Raw genomic sequence first — 17,520 nt, 5'->3', positions numbered from 1 at the left:
TGTTTAGCCTGGCAAAATGAAGCTTGGGGGTGCGTAATTCCTAACTTCAGATATATACCCAGAGAGTAAGCCCTGTGAAGAAGGAAGGGGTGTTTAATCCATAGAGTAATGTTGTGTTAGGAACAAGTGGGCATACACTGACTGTGAATAAAGTAAATGGAAAGTTAGAAGAAGGTTTTTTGAGAAAGAGCTTTTGGAAAGCTGTTCTTCTTTTTGTTGTTGTTTTTTTGAGAAAGAACATTAAAGAAATGTTGCGTGAAAGAACATTGAAGACTTTAAGTAGAGTTTACAAAAAAATTGGGCAATTCTGCCTTTGCAGCTGAACTGTTTATGAAATACTTTGGCTGCTACAATTGCCTGCAGAAAACAAAGGTTTCATTTCAGTGACTTACGATACTTGTTCCAGTTCTGTGTAAATTTTAATGAAATTTTAATTTTAAAAAAATATTTATAGATAGTAATTTTTGAACCCTGTAGAAGAAGTTAATGTGTGGACAGCCAGAAATGTTTTGAAACTATTTATTGTGCTTGAACAATATTTATTTAAACCTTGATTTCCCTCAATGTATTCTTTATTTGCTGTATGAATATTAAAATGTTCCTGTGTTAAATTGACACATAGAAGCTGAAGTGCTGGTATATCAGGGCATCATTTCCTGAGGATGTGAAAATGTGTCTCAGTGGAAGGAATCTTTATGGATGTTTAGATGGAAGTTGCTGTTTAATTTCTTTTTGATCCTTTAGCAGTAGAAACTGCTAAACAGTGTAGTTAAGTAAGCTTTGTGTTGCATACTTAACCACTAACAATTGGACTCATTCTGCCAACTCAGCTTCTGACACGTTTGTGTTAAATGAAAAGAATTGCAGTAGCTTTAAAATGTGTATACTTACCCTTGTAGCTCACCTGTAGGAGGCAAGTTAAATTCCCTATCTAATTGTTACTTTTATTTGTGTTTATTTTACTGTTCTTATTTTATTTGTGTTTTATTTTTACATGAAACCTGTTGAAATTTCTTCTTCTTTGTCTAAGACCTTTCTTTCCATTGGGTGTGATAGAGGATTGTCTTGTTAAAAGGTTACTTAACATTTGCAAATAGATATTTAAAAAAAAAAAAGACTGGATTTAACAGGATTAAATTCACACCCAACAACCTTTATAATTTATTTTCTTTTAAACACTGAAGTGACAAAAATTAGGCTTCTTTGTGAGATTATTTAAAAGTACCTGATAATGGCCTGACTGTTTCCATCCATTTTACTGTGCTTTAATGAAGAGAGGTTTCAGGAAAATCCTGTCATCTAATGCGAATTTATATATTTACTTAAGGAGTTTTGTGACTAAGAAAAACATTTTTACTTCTTAGAAAGCTATTGGTAGTTCCCCAGAGGTTTGCTCAATGCCACTATTTCTTTCTCCGTATCACCAGCTTGGGTCTGCAGACTGTCAAGACACCTGAAGAAATACATGAATATTATATAGGAAGGAGTGCCCATGTTATACCATGTTATATTTCATCTTGAATCAACGAAATATAGGAAATGTTCTGAGAGAGCTTTTTTTTTTTCTTTTTTTTTTTTTTTTTCTGTCACGCTTCCAATAGTAGATGTTAGTTGGCACATTGTTCTGGCAGCTCTTATGCTGTAAGGGCTTCATGCAGTGTATTTGCTCTGTACATATATTTGTCCTGTTTTTTAGCAGTTAACCTTTGTCACAAGTTTTCCATTGCTGTTCTTCCCCAACTAAAATCAGAGCACGACTCCCCAGATCCAAGGCACTTTTCTGGTCAGCTATTGAGAACTCGTGTTGAAGTTGTAGTTTGGGAAACAGCGAGCAAAAGCAGTCATTGTCTGCTACAAGTTAGTGGCTGAACACTTAGAGGGGTTGAATGAGAGGTCCCTGACACCTATAGAGGCAAGGCTGTACACAGAAATTTTGCAGGAACCAGACAGGGCCTACAGGCAGTGTTGTACTGTCCTGCCCATTGAGACAGGAGGCAGTAGTTGTCACACTCCCTTGCTAAGGCCAGCTTGGTGTAATGGCCCAGCTGTTAGGCTATCTCTGCTTTGAACACGTCATAGGGTAGGCAGGAGCAGCCTTCTCTCAAGTTGTCTGTCTTTAGGCATTTGAAAAGTGTCAATCAGCCCACTGAAGTCCCGAAAGGCCATGTGGTGGCAGCGTGACAAGGGTTTTGCCCTGGTGTACTGCAGAAGGCCCTAGTGGTGAAGAAATGCGAGTGTGCTGTCAGGGCTTAATGCTGATCAGGCCGTGCAGAAATGCTCCGGGTATTAACTGAACTCTTCAAAAATACCTGTGGTGTGCATGTGTTGTAGCTGATGTGTAAAGGCATGGGGGTTCACAGAAGTTGGTCACTAACCTGGGTGCAGCCTGCTGGTTGCTGTGGTGCAGCATGGCGTTTGGGTCTGTACCTCACCTGCCTGCTGAGGTGGCTGGGGTAGTAGTACTGCAGCTTGCAGAAACAATCCAGGTTTTCCCTGTAGCATCCACCTATTTATGAGGCAGCAGACAAAGCAGAAATAGCAAAAAGTAGCTTAGTAAAAATAGGAACAAGGTGGGGTACTGAAGTCAGCTGTGAGACACAGGGATCCTCTTCCAAATGGTAACTCCATTTCTTCTCTTCTGTTGGAGCAGCATAAATGTCTGTCTACAAACTTGAGTATTAGTGTGTGGTGTTACTGCATTTGGTGGCCTTTCAAAGCTGAAGTCATAGTCATTCAGTATGGTATGTAAGTCATGAAGCTCACCCTTGCTTCCAGTCAGAATGGCTTTCTTTCAGTACCAGACCACAGCAGGGCCCAGCTCAAGTGGACATGGTTCACCCTGGACCCTCCTGAGGCATGGAAGAGGTGGATGTAATGCCTGCAATTGTCCCCCTTCTCATTTTCTCAATGTTAAATTGTCTAATTAGAGAAATAGAAATATGCTTTGTAATACTCCCCTGAAGAAGTATTCCAGCAGGTGGGGGCAGGGGAGCTTTCAAAGTCTCTCTTGGACCTAATTTTTCTTGTTGATCTCCTTTGGTCACAGCACCTCACTAATGGAGACCTGTGATAAAGCTGTAAGAGTTACACCCCATTGCTATTTTAAGTAGACTGTCACAGACAAAATACTGCCTTTAGTTCAACCTATACAACCAGCTGGGCCTGCAAACCAAGTAGTGACTGGGAAGCTGGAGGTTTATTTTCGTCTGGTAGCACTGTAATTATTACGGCATTTGAAAGATGCTTTTCTGCTGGAGGCAGGATAGTATAACTCACAGTGATCCTGTGTAAGCCCAGCATGTGGGATATTGTTGAGCCTTGCTTCTGGCTGACAGTAATATCACATTCAGCGTGTAATTAAACAGTTCATAAACTGCCTTGAGATGTTTGTTTATGGGCACTTTACAGCAGAGAAGTATGGTGTTTTGCAGGATGCTGAAATTTCTGTGCTCAATGAAGCATTTGTATTTGATATTCAGTTCCCTTTTCTTTGACGAAAATACTCAGTGACCAGAGCTCATTATTTTGCTGGCAATGAAGTACATACATATGGCTTGGTGATTTTCCCATGAATTTCTACTACTGATTTTTTGATTTTTTTGTTTCAGTTACATATCAAACTAATTGATATAGATACGTGTAGGTGCATCTGTATTGATATTTACAGTAAATTAAAATTTTAAATAACAAATTGAGTTTGTGTTTTGCTTTACAGAAACAATGCTTGTTTATGATTACTTGGGGATAAGCAGAAACACTTAGATATTGGAACACTTAAAATATGGTGAGGATACTGTGTGAAAACTCTAGGTGAATAGAAGAAGATGCTGCAAGAAAGCATTAGTAATTTTTTGCTGTACTTTATGCCATTTGTTTTGTTTTACCAGTTTAGAGTGAATGAATTCGGAGCCCTGGAGGTGATTACGGATGAAACTGAGATGGAAAGTGTTAAAAAGGCCACTGCTACCACAACTTGGATGGTTCCAACTGCTCAAGAAGGTCAGCTAAGAGGTCACTGAGGCTTTCTGTGATTGTATTTTGTTTAATACACTAGTTTTTCGAAAAGATTGCCCCCCAAAATAAAATAAACTTATTCACTTAATGCACAGAGTATCTCTGATGATCTTACTTGTTTCCTGGGGTGTTAATAGTTATGAAAATAAATGTATTTTAAATTAAAAGGTTTAATTTAAATTCAAAAAAAGATTTAATTTTCAGATGTTTAAGTTAAACATCTAAAGTTGAACTACAGCCACATTTTTTTTTCTAACAGTATTTTTTTCTAAGTTTAGAACAGATATTTTTCTATTACATTTTATTTAATTTGAAAAGAGGTCAACTTCTTACTCTAAATTATTCATAATTTTTTTTAGATGTTATTTTTATTAAGCTGGTTTTCCAGCTTGCCCACAGACTTTACTAACCTCCTACAGTTTGTGACTGAGGTCTGTAAAGTGCCTTCATGTAATATTGGTTGCTACTCAACTCCTACCACCAATCTCAATGTATGTAGTATCTGTCTACAAAATAAGGTGCTAAATGAGATACTGTGTTTCCTTGATTTAAAGTACTGATGTAAGTAAATACTTTTATTGTGCAAATAAAGTTGGTTTACATGATCAGAATTCCAAAAAATTTGAGACAGTGATGGAATATCATGAAAGGGAATATCACAGCCGTTTTTGTGATTACTTACAGCTCCACTTTTGTGAATAATTGAAAGATTTATACCAGTGGGAAAGTACTTCGGACCTCAGCCACGAGGTCCAAAGCTTCAGACCACAGATAATTTTGTTTGATAGGTTTTCCAAGTCAGTGATAATTTTTCAAATATTCAATATGCAAATCTGTGATGAGACTGACAAAAATGTGATAATATAGTAGCACAGCAGATTGTATCTGTAGGCTGAGAGATCACAGTTACCTATAATAAAAATGGAATTTCATCCCCTACAGTCTGGTAAACCTAAAAAAAATCTCACTACTGAATTAAAGTGTGTTTATGGGCATGTAAACATATTAAGTAATCATCACAAATATCTTGATTAATTTATTGCTCCCCAAAGATGTAATATTGCTAATATTTTCAATTATGAGAGGAAATGGTTGTTTTGAACCTCTAATGACACTGGAGTGTAAATATATCCCATAAATAATGTATTACTCTGGTGGAGATAGTCTGCACACAAGAGTTCATTTGACTCCATTTTTAAAAACAGTTCAGTGCTCAAGCAAAAGAAATGGTGACTTGAAATTTGCCTTTTGCGGGTGCAAAGTCAACAGCCTGCTTTAGTAACTGGGGAAGTTTAGAATGCTGCATACTTGCCTGTGAGTAAAAGAAACAACATCCTTTCCTAGGCTGCATACTTCTTGTGTGAAAATCATAGCTTAGGATCGTGAGTAACTCAATATTTGAAAATCTATTTGTTACAAATTAGATTTTTGTTTGTTTTTTTTTTTTGTATTTTATTTTTTATTTTTTACTACTGCTCAGCTCAGGAGGGTTGAGCAATAGCTGCTGTAGTAAAAGACTGTAACATGTAATGAGCAATTTACTTCCAGGATAAGTTATTAATGACCTATCAGAGGATATCTCCTCCCCAGGTGACCCTACAGGTCAAACATTAGGCATGTCAGCAGGACATGAGGTGATGAACTCCATGCAGGGATGACTCTGGATGGTCAGCAGTGTGTGTGTGTATCACAAAATTCACTCCTTCCGTGAGTAGCAATGCCAGCAGAGTCAATGTGCCAGTGATAACAGAAGCATGAAATTAGTAGAATCTTCTCTGTAGTGTAGTGTAGTGCAATATGAAAACCCAACTTACTTGTTAGGAATACAGACCCCATATAGACACTAATTCTCATTTCTTCATTTTAACAAGAGTGGCATGACTTTGGTATTCTGTTTTTTTGGCAAGAGCTGCAAGTATGGTTGAAAATGTATCACCTCTACCTAAGTGAAGTTACTTTTTTCATTGTGCAGCGTTTTCAGAAAAGACAGGGATCCCCACAAAGTTGAAGGAAACTGCAAAAATGGATGGACTTGTTTTCTGTGAAAACTGTTATCGCTATGGTACCATGGAAGAATTTGCTCCTGAAGGAAAATTTTGCAGCCAGAAATGTGCCCAGCAAGTGAAAAACAAGTAGGTGCTATTATAAAGCATAGATACAAATAATTTGGCATAAATGTAGCATGAGATAAAAGTGGTGGGATAAAACATTAATGGTGGGGCATAGAGATACATTAAACAGCCATATTTTGGTGAGTTTCCAGCAGTTTATAACGTTCTTTCACTGTTTTTGGACTCAGTGCATTATGAAACTTGCTTTTTGTCTAACACTGATGTTGAAGGCAATCTTTTCTGCTCAGAGAATTCTGTGTTCTGCTGTCAGATGCAAACAGTGATACAGTCTATGGGATGTATGAATCACTGTCAGACTCCCACCCTGTTTCATAATCATTGGAATTAAGATAATCAGTAATGAGATGGTTGGTGTGGTAAGTTAATTGTAATTAAGTTCAAGAGCTGTATTATAGATGACAGTGAGTGAAAACATGAACATAGTGTAGTTTCTCAATTCCTTTTCTTTCAGCTAGTGCAGTTCATCTCATCAGAAAGAAAGACCTGTGTTAGTAGGTCCATTCTATGTTGTATTCTACTTTATGGCCATTGTTAACATCTATGATTTTGTGCATTTTCCTTATTTTTAGGTAATTGCTTCAACATTTTCTGTTCTGATTGCTTGTTTTGCAATTTGTACAGTCACATACCAGCTTTCTCCAATTGGATTTGTCAGTCTTAATAATTACCTTTTCTTTCCTTTCTGTGAACTGCCTTGTCCTAAACATTTCAGTTTGTTAATCTGTGAGATTTGATGGTACATGAGAAAAGACACACTGCTTAAAACATGCAGAACCTGTTTGTTGCAGGCTGACAGCTTTCCTTTTGCAGTTGCTATTGTGGTCTTTCAGCTTAATTTTTGACAGATGTAATTTTCAGTAGTTTTTCAAAGAATATATTATGCATAATACCCTGGGATCTACAAACACTTGACTGTTAGATTTACTTGCATTTTACTTGTGTCATGAGTATGAGAAGTAAAATAATATTGGCTTTGTGTCATTGTGTTGCTCTTATAATAGAGAACCAAAGGAGGAAAAGCCCAACGTGGAATGCAATGGGGAAGATGATTCCAAAGGCATTCGGAAAAGAAAAGCAAAATTACCTCTCAAAGAAGAGTCCAGGGATAATGGGGAGAAGAAAGAGAATCCCAATGAAACTGTTAGTATACATCATAAACCCATTCCTGCAAACATTTTAGTGGGATTTTTGCCTTATATTGCAGTGTCAGTAACTTCATCACTCTACAAAGAGAAGTGACTGTATGTCTCTGTTAAAATCACAATAAGTAGTTGGTTCCCCTTCTGGTTTAAGTATGCCTAATCAGTAAATTCCAATTGTTGACAGTAAGCTGATAGGAACTGCTTTTTTGTTCTTCCTTCCTTTTTTTAGAACAGAACAAAAAGAATTTAAGGGAAAAATAATGCTAAGACTTGCTATGACTAGGGTAGAAAAACAAGACTAAACATCTGTTACTTTGTCACTCTTCACATGAGTAAATGATTATAGACAAATAATTTATTTGTAAAGAAAGCTCTGTTACAGTTAAGGGGAGTATACTTTTGACTTTTGTAATGTAATTTGACTTAGAAAATCATAGCCAAAGATCAGCATTGATGTTCATCCTTTCAGTTAACAGGACTTTTTTTTTTGAATTTTTTTTTGACTGTATGCAAATTGTCTGATTTCTTCCAACACACAGTTAGCAGTGGTTACCACATTCTCTGTGGGTAATTATAAAGATATAAAAAACACATGAAGCAAACAAAGTATCCAGGTCCAGTGTTGAATGTATTTACCAAGATGAGTAATCCAACTTTCAAGGCTTTCTCACCATGAGCAAATCCACGTGGCTCTTGCTGCATTGCCCTGCTTGTTGGTGGATTTTGGTGGATTCTGGTTTGTGGTGACAGTTACTACTTAACACTATTTGATGGAATTTAGGAGAAACATTTCATCTGTACTTGAGACATCTTTGCTGGAGCCCTGCACAATATATATGCATATATATATGGAGAGAGATCCAGAAGAAGCAGCATGCACAGTCTTAACAGCTTTGGTTTTTTTTGTTTTGTTTTGTTTTGTTTTGTTTTGTTTTTTAATAGAATATTCTAGGTGTTTTTTGTCCACTATAAACCTCAAGGTGGCTGCCAGTTTACATGTGTGTTGTCTTGTGCCTGTTGGAGGACATACATGCAAAATCTCTCACTGTGCTAGGTGGCTGCGGAGTATTCCTTGAAGGAGTTAAAGTGAAAAATGAAAAAAAAAGAAAAATGGACTGGGATTTGGTTTTGTTTTATGTTGCAGTGTAATTAACTTTGGGACACCATTTGTTTTTTCCTTTTGGAATTAGCCTTCATTTGAGACCAACAAATAAACCTGTTGCAGTACCTTCCCATAATGTTTGTTTTCCTCTCAATAGCTGTGGCATTACTGGGAGGAGCACAGTTTAGAGGGAAAAGAGGAGGGCACTGCATTTGTTAAATTGTGAAAAAGCAGAAAACACCAGACGTGTCTGAAGGGAATCCAAGTCCCTGTGTCTTACAGTGTCTTAGGGAATAGTTAGGGGACAGCTTCTTTGCCATTGTAAGCCTGCCCTCCCAAATGAATAGTTACTCTGTTCATCCTTTCAGGTGCCAAGAAAACTATTACTAAGAAAAAAACAAAACAAAACAAAACAAAACAAAAAAAGCAAACAACAAAAAAAACAATCAGTGCCAGTTTATGTTTAGTCAACCAATTATACATTTAGAAAGAAAAAAAAAAAATTAAAGCTGTGAGTTTTCCTTTAAGTTATTTTGGAAGCGCAAACATATCAAAGATACTGTAATTTATTTCCAGCTCTGCCAGCCCTGCTAAAGGGTTGGTGATCTGTCCTTGCCTTAAACAGGACTCATTGGCTGAGTGCCAGGTGCTGGAGTCCTTCTGTCTGTCATTTCCACTGTGTGTGCTGAAGTTTGTCACTGGTTGCTTGCTTTGTTTGTATTTAGATATCTACAGGTTGGTTTGAGATAGTGGAGAGCTATGTGCTTATGAGCCTTTCCAATGAAGTCTGAGTTAAACCTTGGGTGTCTCCATTTTTTGCTATTAGACTTCTGAACTAATGTGATGATTATTGTGCTCTTTTAATATAGGAGGACAAACCTGAAGGAAGGATCTTGAGAGTCTCACAGAGAGCCAGGAGAAAAAGAAAAGGGGAAATAACAATTTTGAAACAAAGTAAGTTAGATTATGAAACAAAATCTCACGTATTACTTATTTTTGTGATATTTATCTCATACTGTGAATTGTCAGCATTATATCACTGTATTTTTATTAGTTCCTGAATATATTTTTGTCAGTCTGTAAAAATACAGTGCCAGTGTTATTTATAGTAATTAAGCTTTAAGGATTGAAGAACTGAGGGAACCAAATGGAAACTTCAGGGGAAAAAAGCATCACTTGGAGATTGATTGCCTTTTACAAAGAGCTAGTTTTTATATGTCTGGCAGTGTGGAGAAGCAGGGAGTAAGTGTAAATGTAACTCATGCACATTTGATGTTTTTTTTCTTTCATCCCTTTAAAGAGTGCTGGTATTAAAGGGAATCAAGCCCATTGAGTTCCCAGATGTTGAAAGACGTGTATTAAGCAGAAGTGAAAGTTTACTTTTGTTTCCTTGGGGATCAATTTTGTATCTATGGTATGGCTGGAAATAGACACATTTATGGAACTGTTTAGGAATAATTGCTATAATCAGTCCATAGGGAAATATGCTGCATGAAGTAGCATAATAAAACATATTTTAAATGAGTGCTGTTTTTTTCAAGCTGTTCACATGATGGATACTTTTAGGAAGATTCAGAGAATCATCAGCTCTTACACCTCACTGACACACCAACCAGAAAGCTGCATCTTACCCTCCAGGGTATTTCTTTTGATATACTGGGAGCCATTACCAGAAGTTGCCTTCAGCACAGAGCTCCAAGTAGCTCTGCTGCGCTCTAGGTAGATGATATGAAGATGCAACATGTAAAAAGTCACAGAAGATCCCCCTCCTGAGATAGAATTACTCCTGAAATACAAATATCATTACCACAGTTGTTTCCAAAGCTGAGACTGTAAGAAGTATGTGAGATACAAGCACAAAACTTGAAAATCTTGAAATCTCTGCTGTCCGGTGACAGAATGATTTGTATGGATTTCCTTTGTTTATTAGGGAAAACGTCAGCTCAGCACATGAGCTGTGGTGTTATGGAACACTGTATATTCAGAACCAAACGCATAACACTGTATTATTGTGGCAAGTGACACATTTCTTGAATAGAGAAAATCAGCTGGGTAAATCACAAATAAAATGAGTGTGCTTTAGTAGTGTTGAGCAATTGCTGTGGTTCTGAAATGTGTCATCTTTTGGTTAAATTACTGGCTTTCTTCAGGAGAGTTTGGCATTACTATTGTTATGGTGAACATTTTAATTTTAAAAACACTTAGCCAGACAGCTACTTAAGAGGTTTATTTGTATTGTGAGTAGCCTGCAGTCAGGATCAGGCTGGAATCATACTGTGGACTGCGAGGAATCCTCCTGATGGCATGAGTTTATAGTCTGAAATGCTATGCTACATGTGCAGAAGGAGGCATTTAGGCAAAGATCAGTAGAAAAGAGTGGAAGTGTATGAAAATAGATACATGCATGGCCAGCCTCACAAACCATCTGTTTTTGAAGTTCCTGGCTTTTGCTAGTGCCTTATTTTCAAGGCCTAAAAACTGCTACTCACTACTGTTTCCTTAAGATGAACTATAGCCAATATTGCATATGTGAGTATATGCAAGTGTTCATACTATATGAACAAACCTGAAACTGTAGCTTTCCATCTTATGCTAAGGAAAGGACAGGGGGAAAAAATCTCTGGTGACAGTTTGGATGGTTTGAAAAAATTATTGTCAAATCACTGCCTTTCTACCCAAAACCATCAAACTACAAAGTGATGAATACTGTCACAGAATAACGTATTTCAACTAAGATTTAAAAAAACATGTCATTGCTGCTATCCAATTGAAAATGCTTTCCTGAATTGGATTTTTTTTTCTGTTGAGATTTTTAAAAATACGGACCTACTTAATGTGATTTGCATTGGTCTTCATTTAAGATTTTTGCAAATTGTTTGCAAATTGTACGTCTTAATGCTTTCTTAGGAGGAATAAGGGAAAACGTGCAGAGGTCAGGATTACACAAGCTGTTCTCATCATGTAAAACAGCTTTTTCTTGGTACTAGTCAAGATTTGAAATGATGGAAATGATTCTGTACAGATCTTCATGCTCCTAGTGCCATTAAACTTACAGAACCAGTCTTCCTGAAATTAATCCAGAGAAACACCATGAATGCATTTAACAAAACATAGATTTGAGATAGGTATAGTATACACTTCAAAATGTCTGTTTTGCTTTCTTGAGAAATTAAGTTAGAGACTTCTCTTGCTGTTCTATCCTTCTTTGCAGCTGTACACGCTAAAGGAAAGCAAGCGTGGTGTTGGGCATCCTATCTGGAGGAAGAAAAGGCTGTTGCAGTACCTACTAAGCTTTTTAAAGAGGTATGACCTTCTGGAGTTGAAATCAGTCAACCACCTAAGACCATGACATTTCTAGGAAAATCAACTTTAAAAAAAAATTGAAGGTTTTACACTTCTGTAGAGGTAGACCTATGTGATTAAGGTAATGCCATCCATCAGATATAATATTCAGAATATGTGTAAAATTAGTTATCTTTTTCTGCCTTTTCAAAGAAATCTGTGGTTTTAGATGAATGCTGTCAGCTAAGACTATAGAAAGCAGATGCTTTTCAAAAATCTGCAAGTTCTAGCCTTTACTTCTAATTTCTGAGGCTAAAAATCTGATACGTATCCTCATTTTTCCATGCTGTCTTGTTCTCTTTAAATACGTTTAGAAAGGTGGTACAAAGATCGTCAGAGCTTGTTGCTTGGATTATATTACCTGTCTTTTTGCAGCTCTTGCTGATGTTACATTTTTTTTATTACATCTGATACTAGTTTGCTGTGTTCCCATTTTGCCTGTCATCTGATTGGACATCACATTATTATCTCTTGCTTGTCCTTTGTCTGCTGTCGTAGTCTTTGTCATGTGTCATTTCAGTGCTCTTTCCCGTGTGCTTTCTCTCTTGCTTGGATGAGAGCTCTGTATGCAAATCACCGAAGCTTCCATGCTTTTCTCTTCTTTTGCAAAAGATGGCAAAACATGTGAACACGTCTCAGCTGCTATACTTCTGCAATGTCTAATTCTAACAGTTATGATACTACTTTTTGATAATTCTGCCCTTAACTTGGAGTCTGTTTCTTGCATCCATTTGTTTTTGTTGGCTTTATACTTCAGCTATTGAATCTTTCATGCAGAGATCAGCTTTTCAGTTTACATGTGTGTGTGGTGCTGATCTCTAATTGGTTCTTCTAAGCATTACTGAGATACAAAGGTAATTAAAGAACTAAGATTTCAATGTACAGAAAACAAAAATATGTAAGTGCAAGAACAACAGTTACCTGACCATCATTTGTTGTATCCCCCTGTGCTATACACTGGTTGAAAAATTGACAAGAAAAAAATCCTGGTAAGTAGTGTCTCTAACTGAAATGTAGATTTAAAAGTGTTGCTCTGCCTGGCTGAAGTTCCATGAAATACTGCTGTCGCAGCACCCAGGCACGTACCAGCCTTTCTGGGCACTGTGCATAGTGATAAAGCCTTGAGTGACATGATGACGTACCGTTCTCTTTCATTTTCCTCACAGAGTACCTTCCTCATTTGATGCATCTTATTTATATTTACTTTTAAGGCCTTTATCTCCTGGGTAACTCTAGCTTTTTGTTTGGTATATAAACCCTGTAGCAGAGAGAGCATTCTTAATAGCACTCAGAAGTGGCCAGCTAATATTACTCCAAGCAAATCAGAAAAACAGTAACGTTAAAAACAAAGCCAAAAAAAACAGCAATAACAATTCTGAATCCTCGATTTCTATTCAGATTATGAGAACTGCTTTATTTATTTATTTATTTTTCTCAGATCAGAAGCAGTACTTTTCAACAGTTTTTTTTGTACAGTTTGTCAGGAATGATTAGGATGATGGGGAGCTTGGCACTCCCCCATTACTTAAATCTTAGACTCATTTCTATGCTGTGACTGACAAGATGTTATTGTTCTGGGAAACTGAAATTATTGACCCTCGAGTTTTGTTTTTCTTCAGTGTCCAACTCCCCTGACACAATCTTCTGTTTTTGGTCTATGTTCCTGCACCATACAAAAACATTTCTAATCCTCAGTCTGTCATCTGCTTATTTGCTTACTCCTTTTACCTTTACTCTTGTTTTCTTCTTGTACCCCTCCTTAACAATGTAACTTTAAATGTTTGTTATGAAGGCAGTGTGTGATAACTAGGTTTGTTACAGACTTTACCTTGGGTGATGTATGCTGTGAGAATTATCCACAAAATTGAAATCTTAAGTAGTATTAAAGTTATTAGTGTTCTAAAAGTTGTGTTATTTTTTGACAGAAATATTGTGTTGCCTTGCAAGTTTTAAATTTGACAATGGAAAGAATAGTGAACAACTCATGTCTCATATTTCAAGAAATACCTATGTGATAATTGCATAATTTTTGGTGTATTGTTTGTAGAATTTGAAGTTTTCATTGTTTATTATAATGATGAAAGAATAAACAGATCCATTCCTTTTTAATTGTTTATTTTCTTTGTACATTTCTTTGTACTTGCTTTTGAAAAATCTCAGTTACCTTTTTGGCCGCATGTTAGTATTTCCAACATTACAATTTCACACCAAGATAATTTATCTGTAAAGGTATTTATGATGTAGGTAGCATTAACTGCAACGGTGTGCACCAAGATAAGCTTGAAAAATTCAATTTATTGATTTTTAAAAAATGCTTTGCTTTTACTTTCATCTTGAGGAAGTATCCAGAATTATGCATAGTGTAATTTCTTTAAACTTTCTTTTATAAGAAATACATTAAACATGGTGCTGTTAAGATGAAATAACTTTTCAAATCCATGTACTGCAGTCAGCCACTCTGATCTCTTAAACTGAGCTCTACAGAATGATCTAACCTATTTTTAGGTAGAGTCTTAGAGCTGTGGTTACACATGTCTTAGCTGGCCCCTGTAGAATGATTTCAACCGGTCTAGTTCTCCATTTCCTTTCCCTTTGACTGCGTATTCCTGCCCTTGTGCCATGCACTACTTCTTTTTCTCCTGGATTTATTATTCAGATGAGTTACAGCCAAAGCCATCAAAGAGAGGATTCCCTTCCTTTCAAGTTCCCTTCCTTTCCATTGTCTGCAGAGGTACTGTAGATGGCTGGATAGCATGTGTAACTTTAAGTTAGGTAAAATGAATCCTCTCTGTGTTTTTCTGTATTTATTTCCTAGCAGAGTTTTGGATATTTTGGCACAAGTATATTCTGTATTTTTATTTCCTTTCTTATTCCTATGTATGTCTCCCTTCCCTTCTAAACATTTTGAGTGAATGGACTGTATATTGATATAACTATAAATATGTTTGATTTTTACTTGGTAATGCATATGTTCTTTTTGTATAAAACATTGTTAATGTTCTGTCTAAATTTAAGGAGAATTTTTGACTAAATCATGGTGTGTAGTGGTATCAGAAGCAAACAAAAATGGTTTCAATATTTAACTCTCTGTATAAATAAACAAGAGTTGCCCCTTAGGGTAAGACCAATATCCTGTATCTCACTAATCAAAGGCAGAAACAAAAGGGAGAGGGAGCACATGTGATGCTTCACCACTGTTTTATCAGTAACTGTTTGGGACATAGAAACTGGCAGTAAAGTTGGTAACCTCTGGAAAATCCTCTTTGGTTTTATTCAGCTATTTTTCTGATGATCTTCTTTTTTTTCCCCCTTCCCTCCCTTTAATTTAACCTTAAAGCTGCTAGTTTCCTTCTATAACAGAGGACAGGGATCATGATACAGGGAAGCTGATGCCTTCCACTTGAAAACATCCATTCTCCCTTTTTGAAAAAAAAAAAAAAGTTTTCCTGGGTTCATTGTAGTGATGTAAGGGCAATCATGTTCCACTGATGCAAAAATATTCCTGGAAAATGAGCTCATAAATGAGAAATGACATTAAAGAGGCCATCCCTACGTAGAAATGATGATTTGTATTTCTGTTTTGCCATTCATCATTGGTGACCTGAGATATAGAAAAGGCAAAATAGAATTTCACTGTTCTGTTTTTTATAGGAGTGATGACCACTAGAAAGGTGTTGAAGTGTCACTGTACAGGCTGAAAAAAATAAATAATTACATTGTTAAAATGTTTTATTGTCAATTAGTGGAAAGTTGAGGGCAAATCATCTTTTCTTTTTTTCTCTTAGGTAACGTTTTTGCTGATTCCCTGTAATTTTCTTAAGTACTCCAAAACCTTAAGTCATTCTAGTATCAATGCATTTTTCAATCAATCCATTTCTCTTTTCCTTGGTTGTGTTTTTTAAAGTGCAAAACTTACTTTAAAGTGATTTATGAGTTCCTTCTTAAACATGAGTAATAAATAATCACTGTTCTTTTCCTCATGAAGATATTCTGTCTGTCTTTGGTATACTTTCAAAAATATTGAAACTGTCCTTTTCCATTCCAGTATCAGTCTTTCCCATACAACAAAAATGGATTCAGAGTAGGGATGAAGCTGGAGGGTGTGGATCCGGAGCACCAGTCAATCTACTGTGTTCTCACAGTGGCTGAGGTAAGTTCCCAGACAGTGAAAGGATGCTGAGAGCAGCCTTGGTGCAAGATCACAGGAGAAACTCAACTTGAACAGCAGCAGCTGGAAATGCTTTTTCATCTTCTAACAGGCAGTCAGAAACTGTATGTAAGAAGACAGCTTTTAAACTAATAAGCTGTATTAAATCTGCCTGACAAACATGAAGATTATGTCCAGTACCATGCAGCAGGGGCTATCTGCATACCTTTAACATATGCAGCTAGAGAAAACAGTGTTACATTATTATTATTGGACAATGTTTTTTTTTGTTTGTTTGTTTGTTTTTTTTTTTTTTCCTGTATTTATATAGTTTTGGTTAAATCTATACTTAAAAGAGAAAATAAGTTAAAAAAACTTATGTAAAACAACTTATTTTTAGAAATTTTATAGAGGTTTGATAGTACTGCTGTTGGTGCATTCACTGATACAAATAACTAACTTTTCTTTTTTGTGTTGCAATTATGCTAATTTTTTTTTCAGGCTTATTGCCTCAGAAATTGCCTGTATTGGCAGCCTCTACAAGTTAGTATACAATGCAAATTCGTTTGCCTTTTTGCTGGCTTATGAAGTGTTGTTTCTTTTTTTCATGGGAAGTTTCTTTGCTTTTAATAATATAGATGAGATCCAGCCTCTCATTAATAGGTTGTATGTGTATTAAACATACCTTACATGAGTTTTTGCACAGTTTTAAGGTTCCTTTTGTTGTGTTTTTGTTTGTTTGTTTGTTTTTCAATGTATTGACATGGGGAAAAAGGAATATGTAGGTATTCTGCTTTCTGTCACTGGTATTCTAGACAGCTTTAATGTCATAATTTATATTTTAATAACATAGGTTTTTTCTTTCCTGTTTCTGAATCTCTTCATGGCCCATGGTCATATCCCATTTATGTGGATCTTTTCTAATTTCTTGTGGATGGTATGTCAGTAGATGAGTATTTCCTGTGCACCTGGTGCTTAGCAGTTAGTGACAGGTCATATTTTATGGCAGGATGACCTGTCATAAATTCCAAGGTGACAAACTGAAAGTTATGTCAGAGTGTAAATTAAAAATAAAATAGAGTGGCTGTGATGTTAAGAGAATTCCACTGATGACTGCAGGAAAGTTATGGCATTTGGCACTCAGGAAGATACAGAGAACTTCAGTGCAGAAAAGAGGGATTGTATCTCCTGGTTTTCCCTTTGACTTGGTGATTAACTTATTACTCTAAGGAATAATGAAGTTCTGGGGCATATCTGTCACAACAGTTCTGGAGACGAGACCATGTTTAACATAGTCATTGTTGGCATTCTAGCAGTGCTCTCTTGAATATTGATTAATCAGGATACTTTCAAAGCATCATTATCGGCACTTTCTCCATGATCATATCAGCTGTATCCATGGTCTTCTCTAGGATTTCTATTTTATTCTGCTGTTGGGCTGGAACAGTTTTCATTTTTTTGAACAATAATAGAAGTATTCGGCTCATAGTTAATGCTTTTTACCAGAAGAGGAGGCACTCGAATACTTTGCTTTTTGTCAAGCTTTCTTTCTTATCAAGTGAGTTTATTCATTCAGTGTTTGCCTGAGCAGAAGTAAAAGGCTGCTAACAATATATTCATATACTTCATACTGAACAGAAG

General features: G+C 36.2%; 1 protein-coding gene across 11 annotated transcripts in view; it reads left to right on the top strand.

The window, feature by feature from the left end:
* L3MBTL3 (L3MBTL histone methyl-lysine binding protein 3) overlaps positions 1-17,520 on the top strand; it is an 87,619-nt gene that overhangs the window by 19,827 nt on the left and 50,272 nt on the right. For all 11 annotated transcript variants that reach the window (XM_035322156.1, XM_035322147.1, XM_035322146.1 and 8 more), the window contains 6 exons: positions 3,888-3,999; positions 5,987-6,146; positions 7,148-7,286; positions 9,260-9,344; positions 11,602-11,693; positions 15,778-15,882. In XM_035322156.1, the coding sequence (XP_035178047.1) occupies positions 3,888-3,999; positions 5,987-6,146; positions 7,148-7,286; positions 9,260-9,344; positions 11,602-11,693; positions 15,778-15,882 (693 nt within the window). The remainder of the gene's footprint in view (positions 1-3,887; positions 4,000-5,986; positions 6,147-7,147; positions 7,287-9,259; positions 9,345-11,601; positions 11,694-15,777; positions 15,883-17,520) is intronic.

The sequence above is a fragment of the Oxyura jamaicensis genome, chromosome 3 (genome assembly GCF_011077185.1).
Source record: "Oxyura jamaicensis isolate SHBP4307 breed ruddy duck chromosome 3, BPBGC_Ojam_1.0, whole genome shotgun sequence".
NCBI classification, from domain to species: domain Eukaryota; kingdom Metazoa; phylum Chordata; class Aves; order Anseriformes; family Anatidae; genus Oxyura; species Oxyura jamaicensis.
The sequence above is the reverse complement of the archived record's forward strand: the minus strand, read 5'-3'. Positions and strand labels throughout refer to the sequence as shown.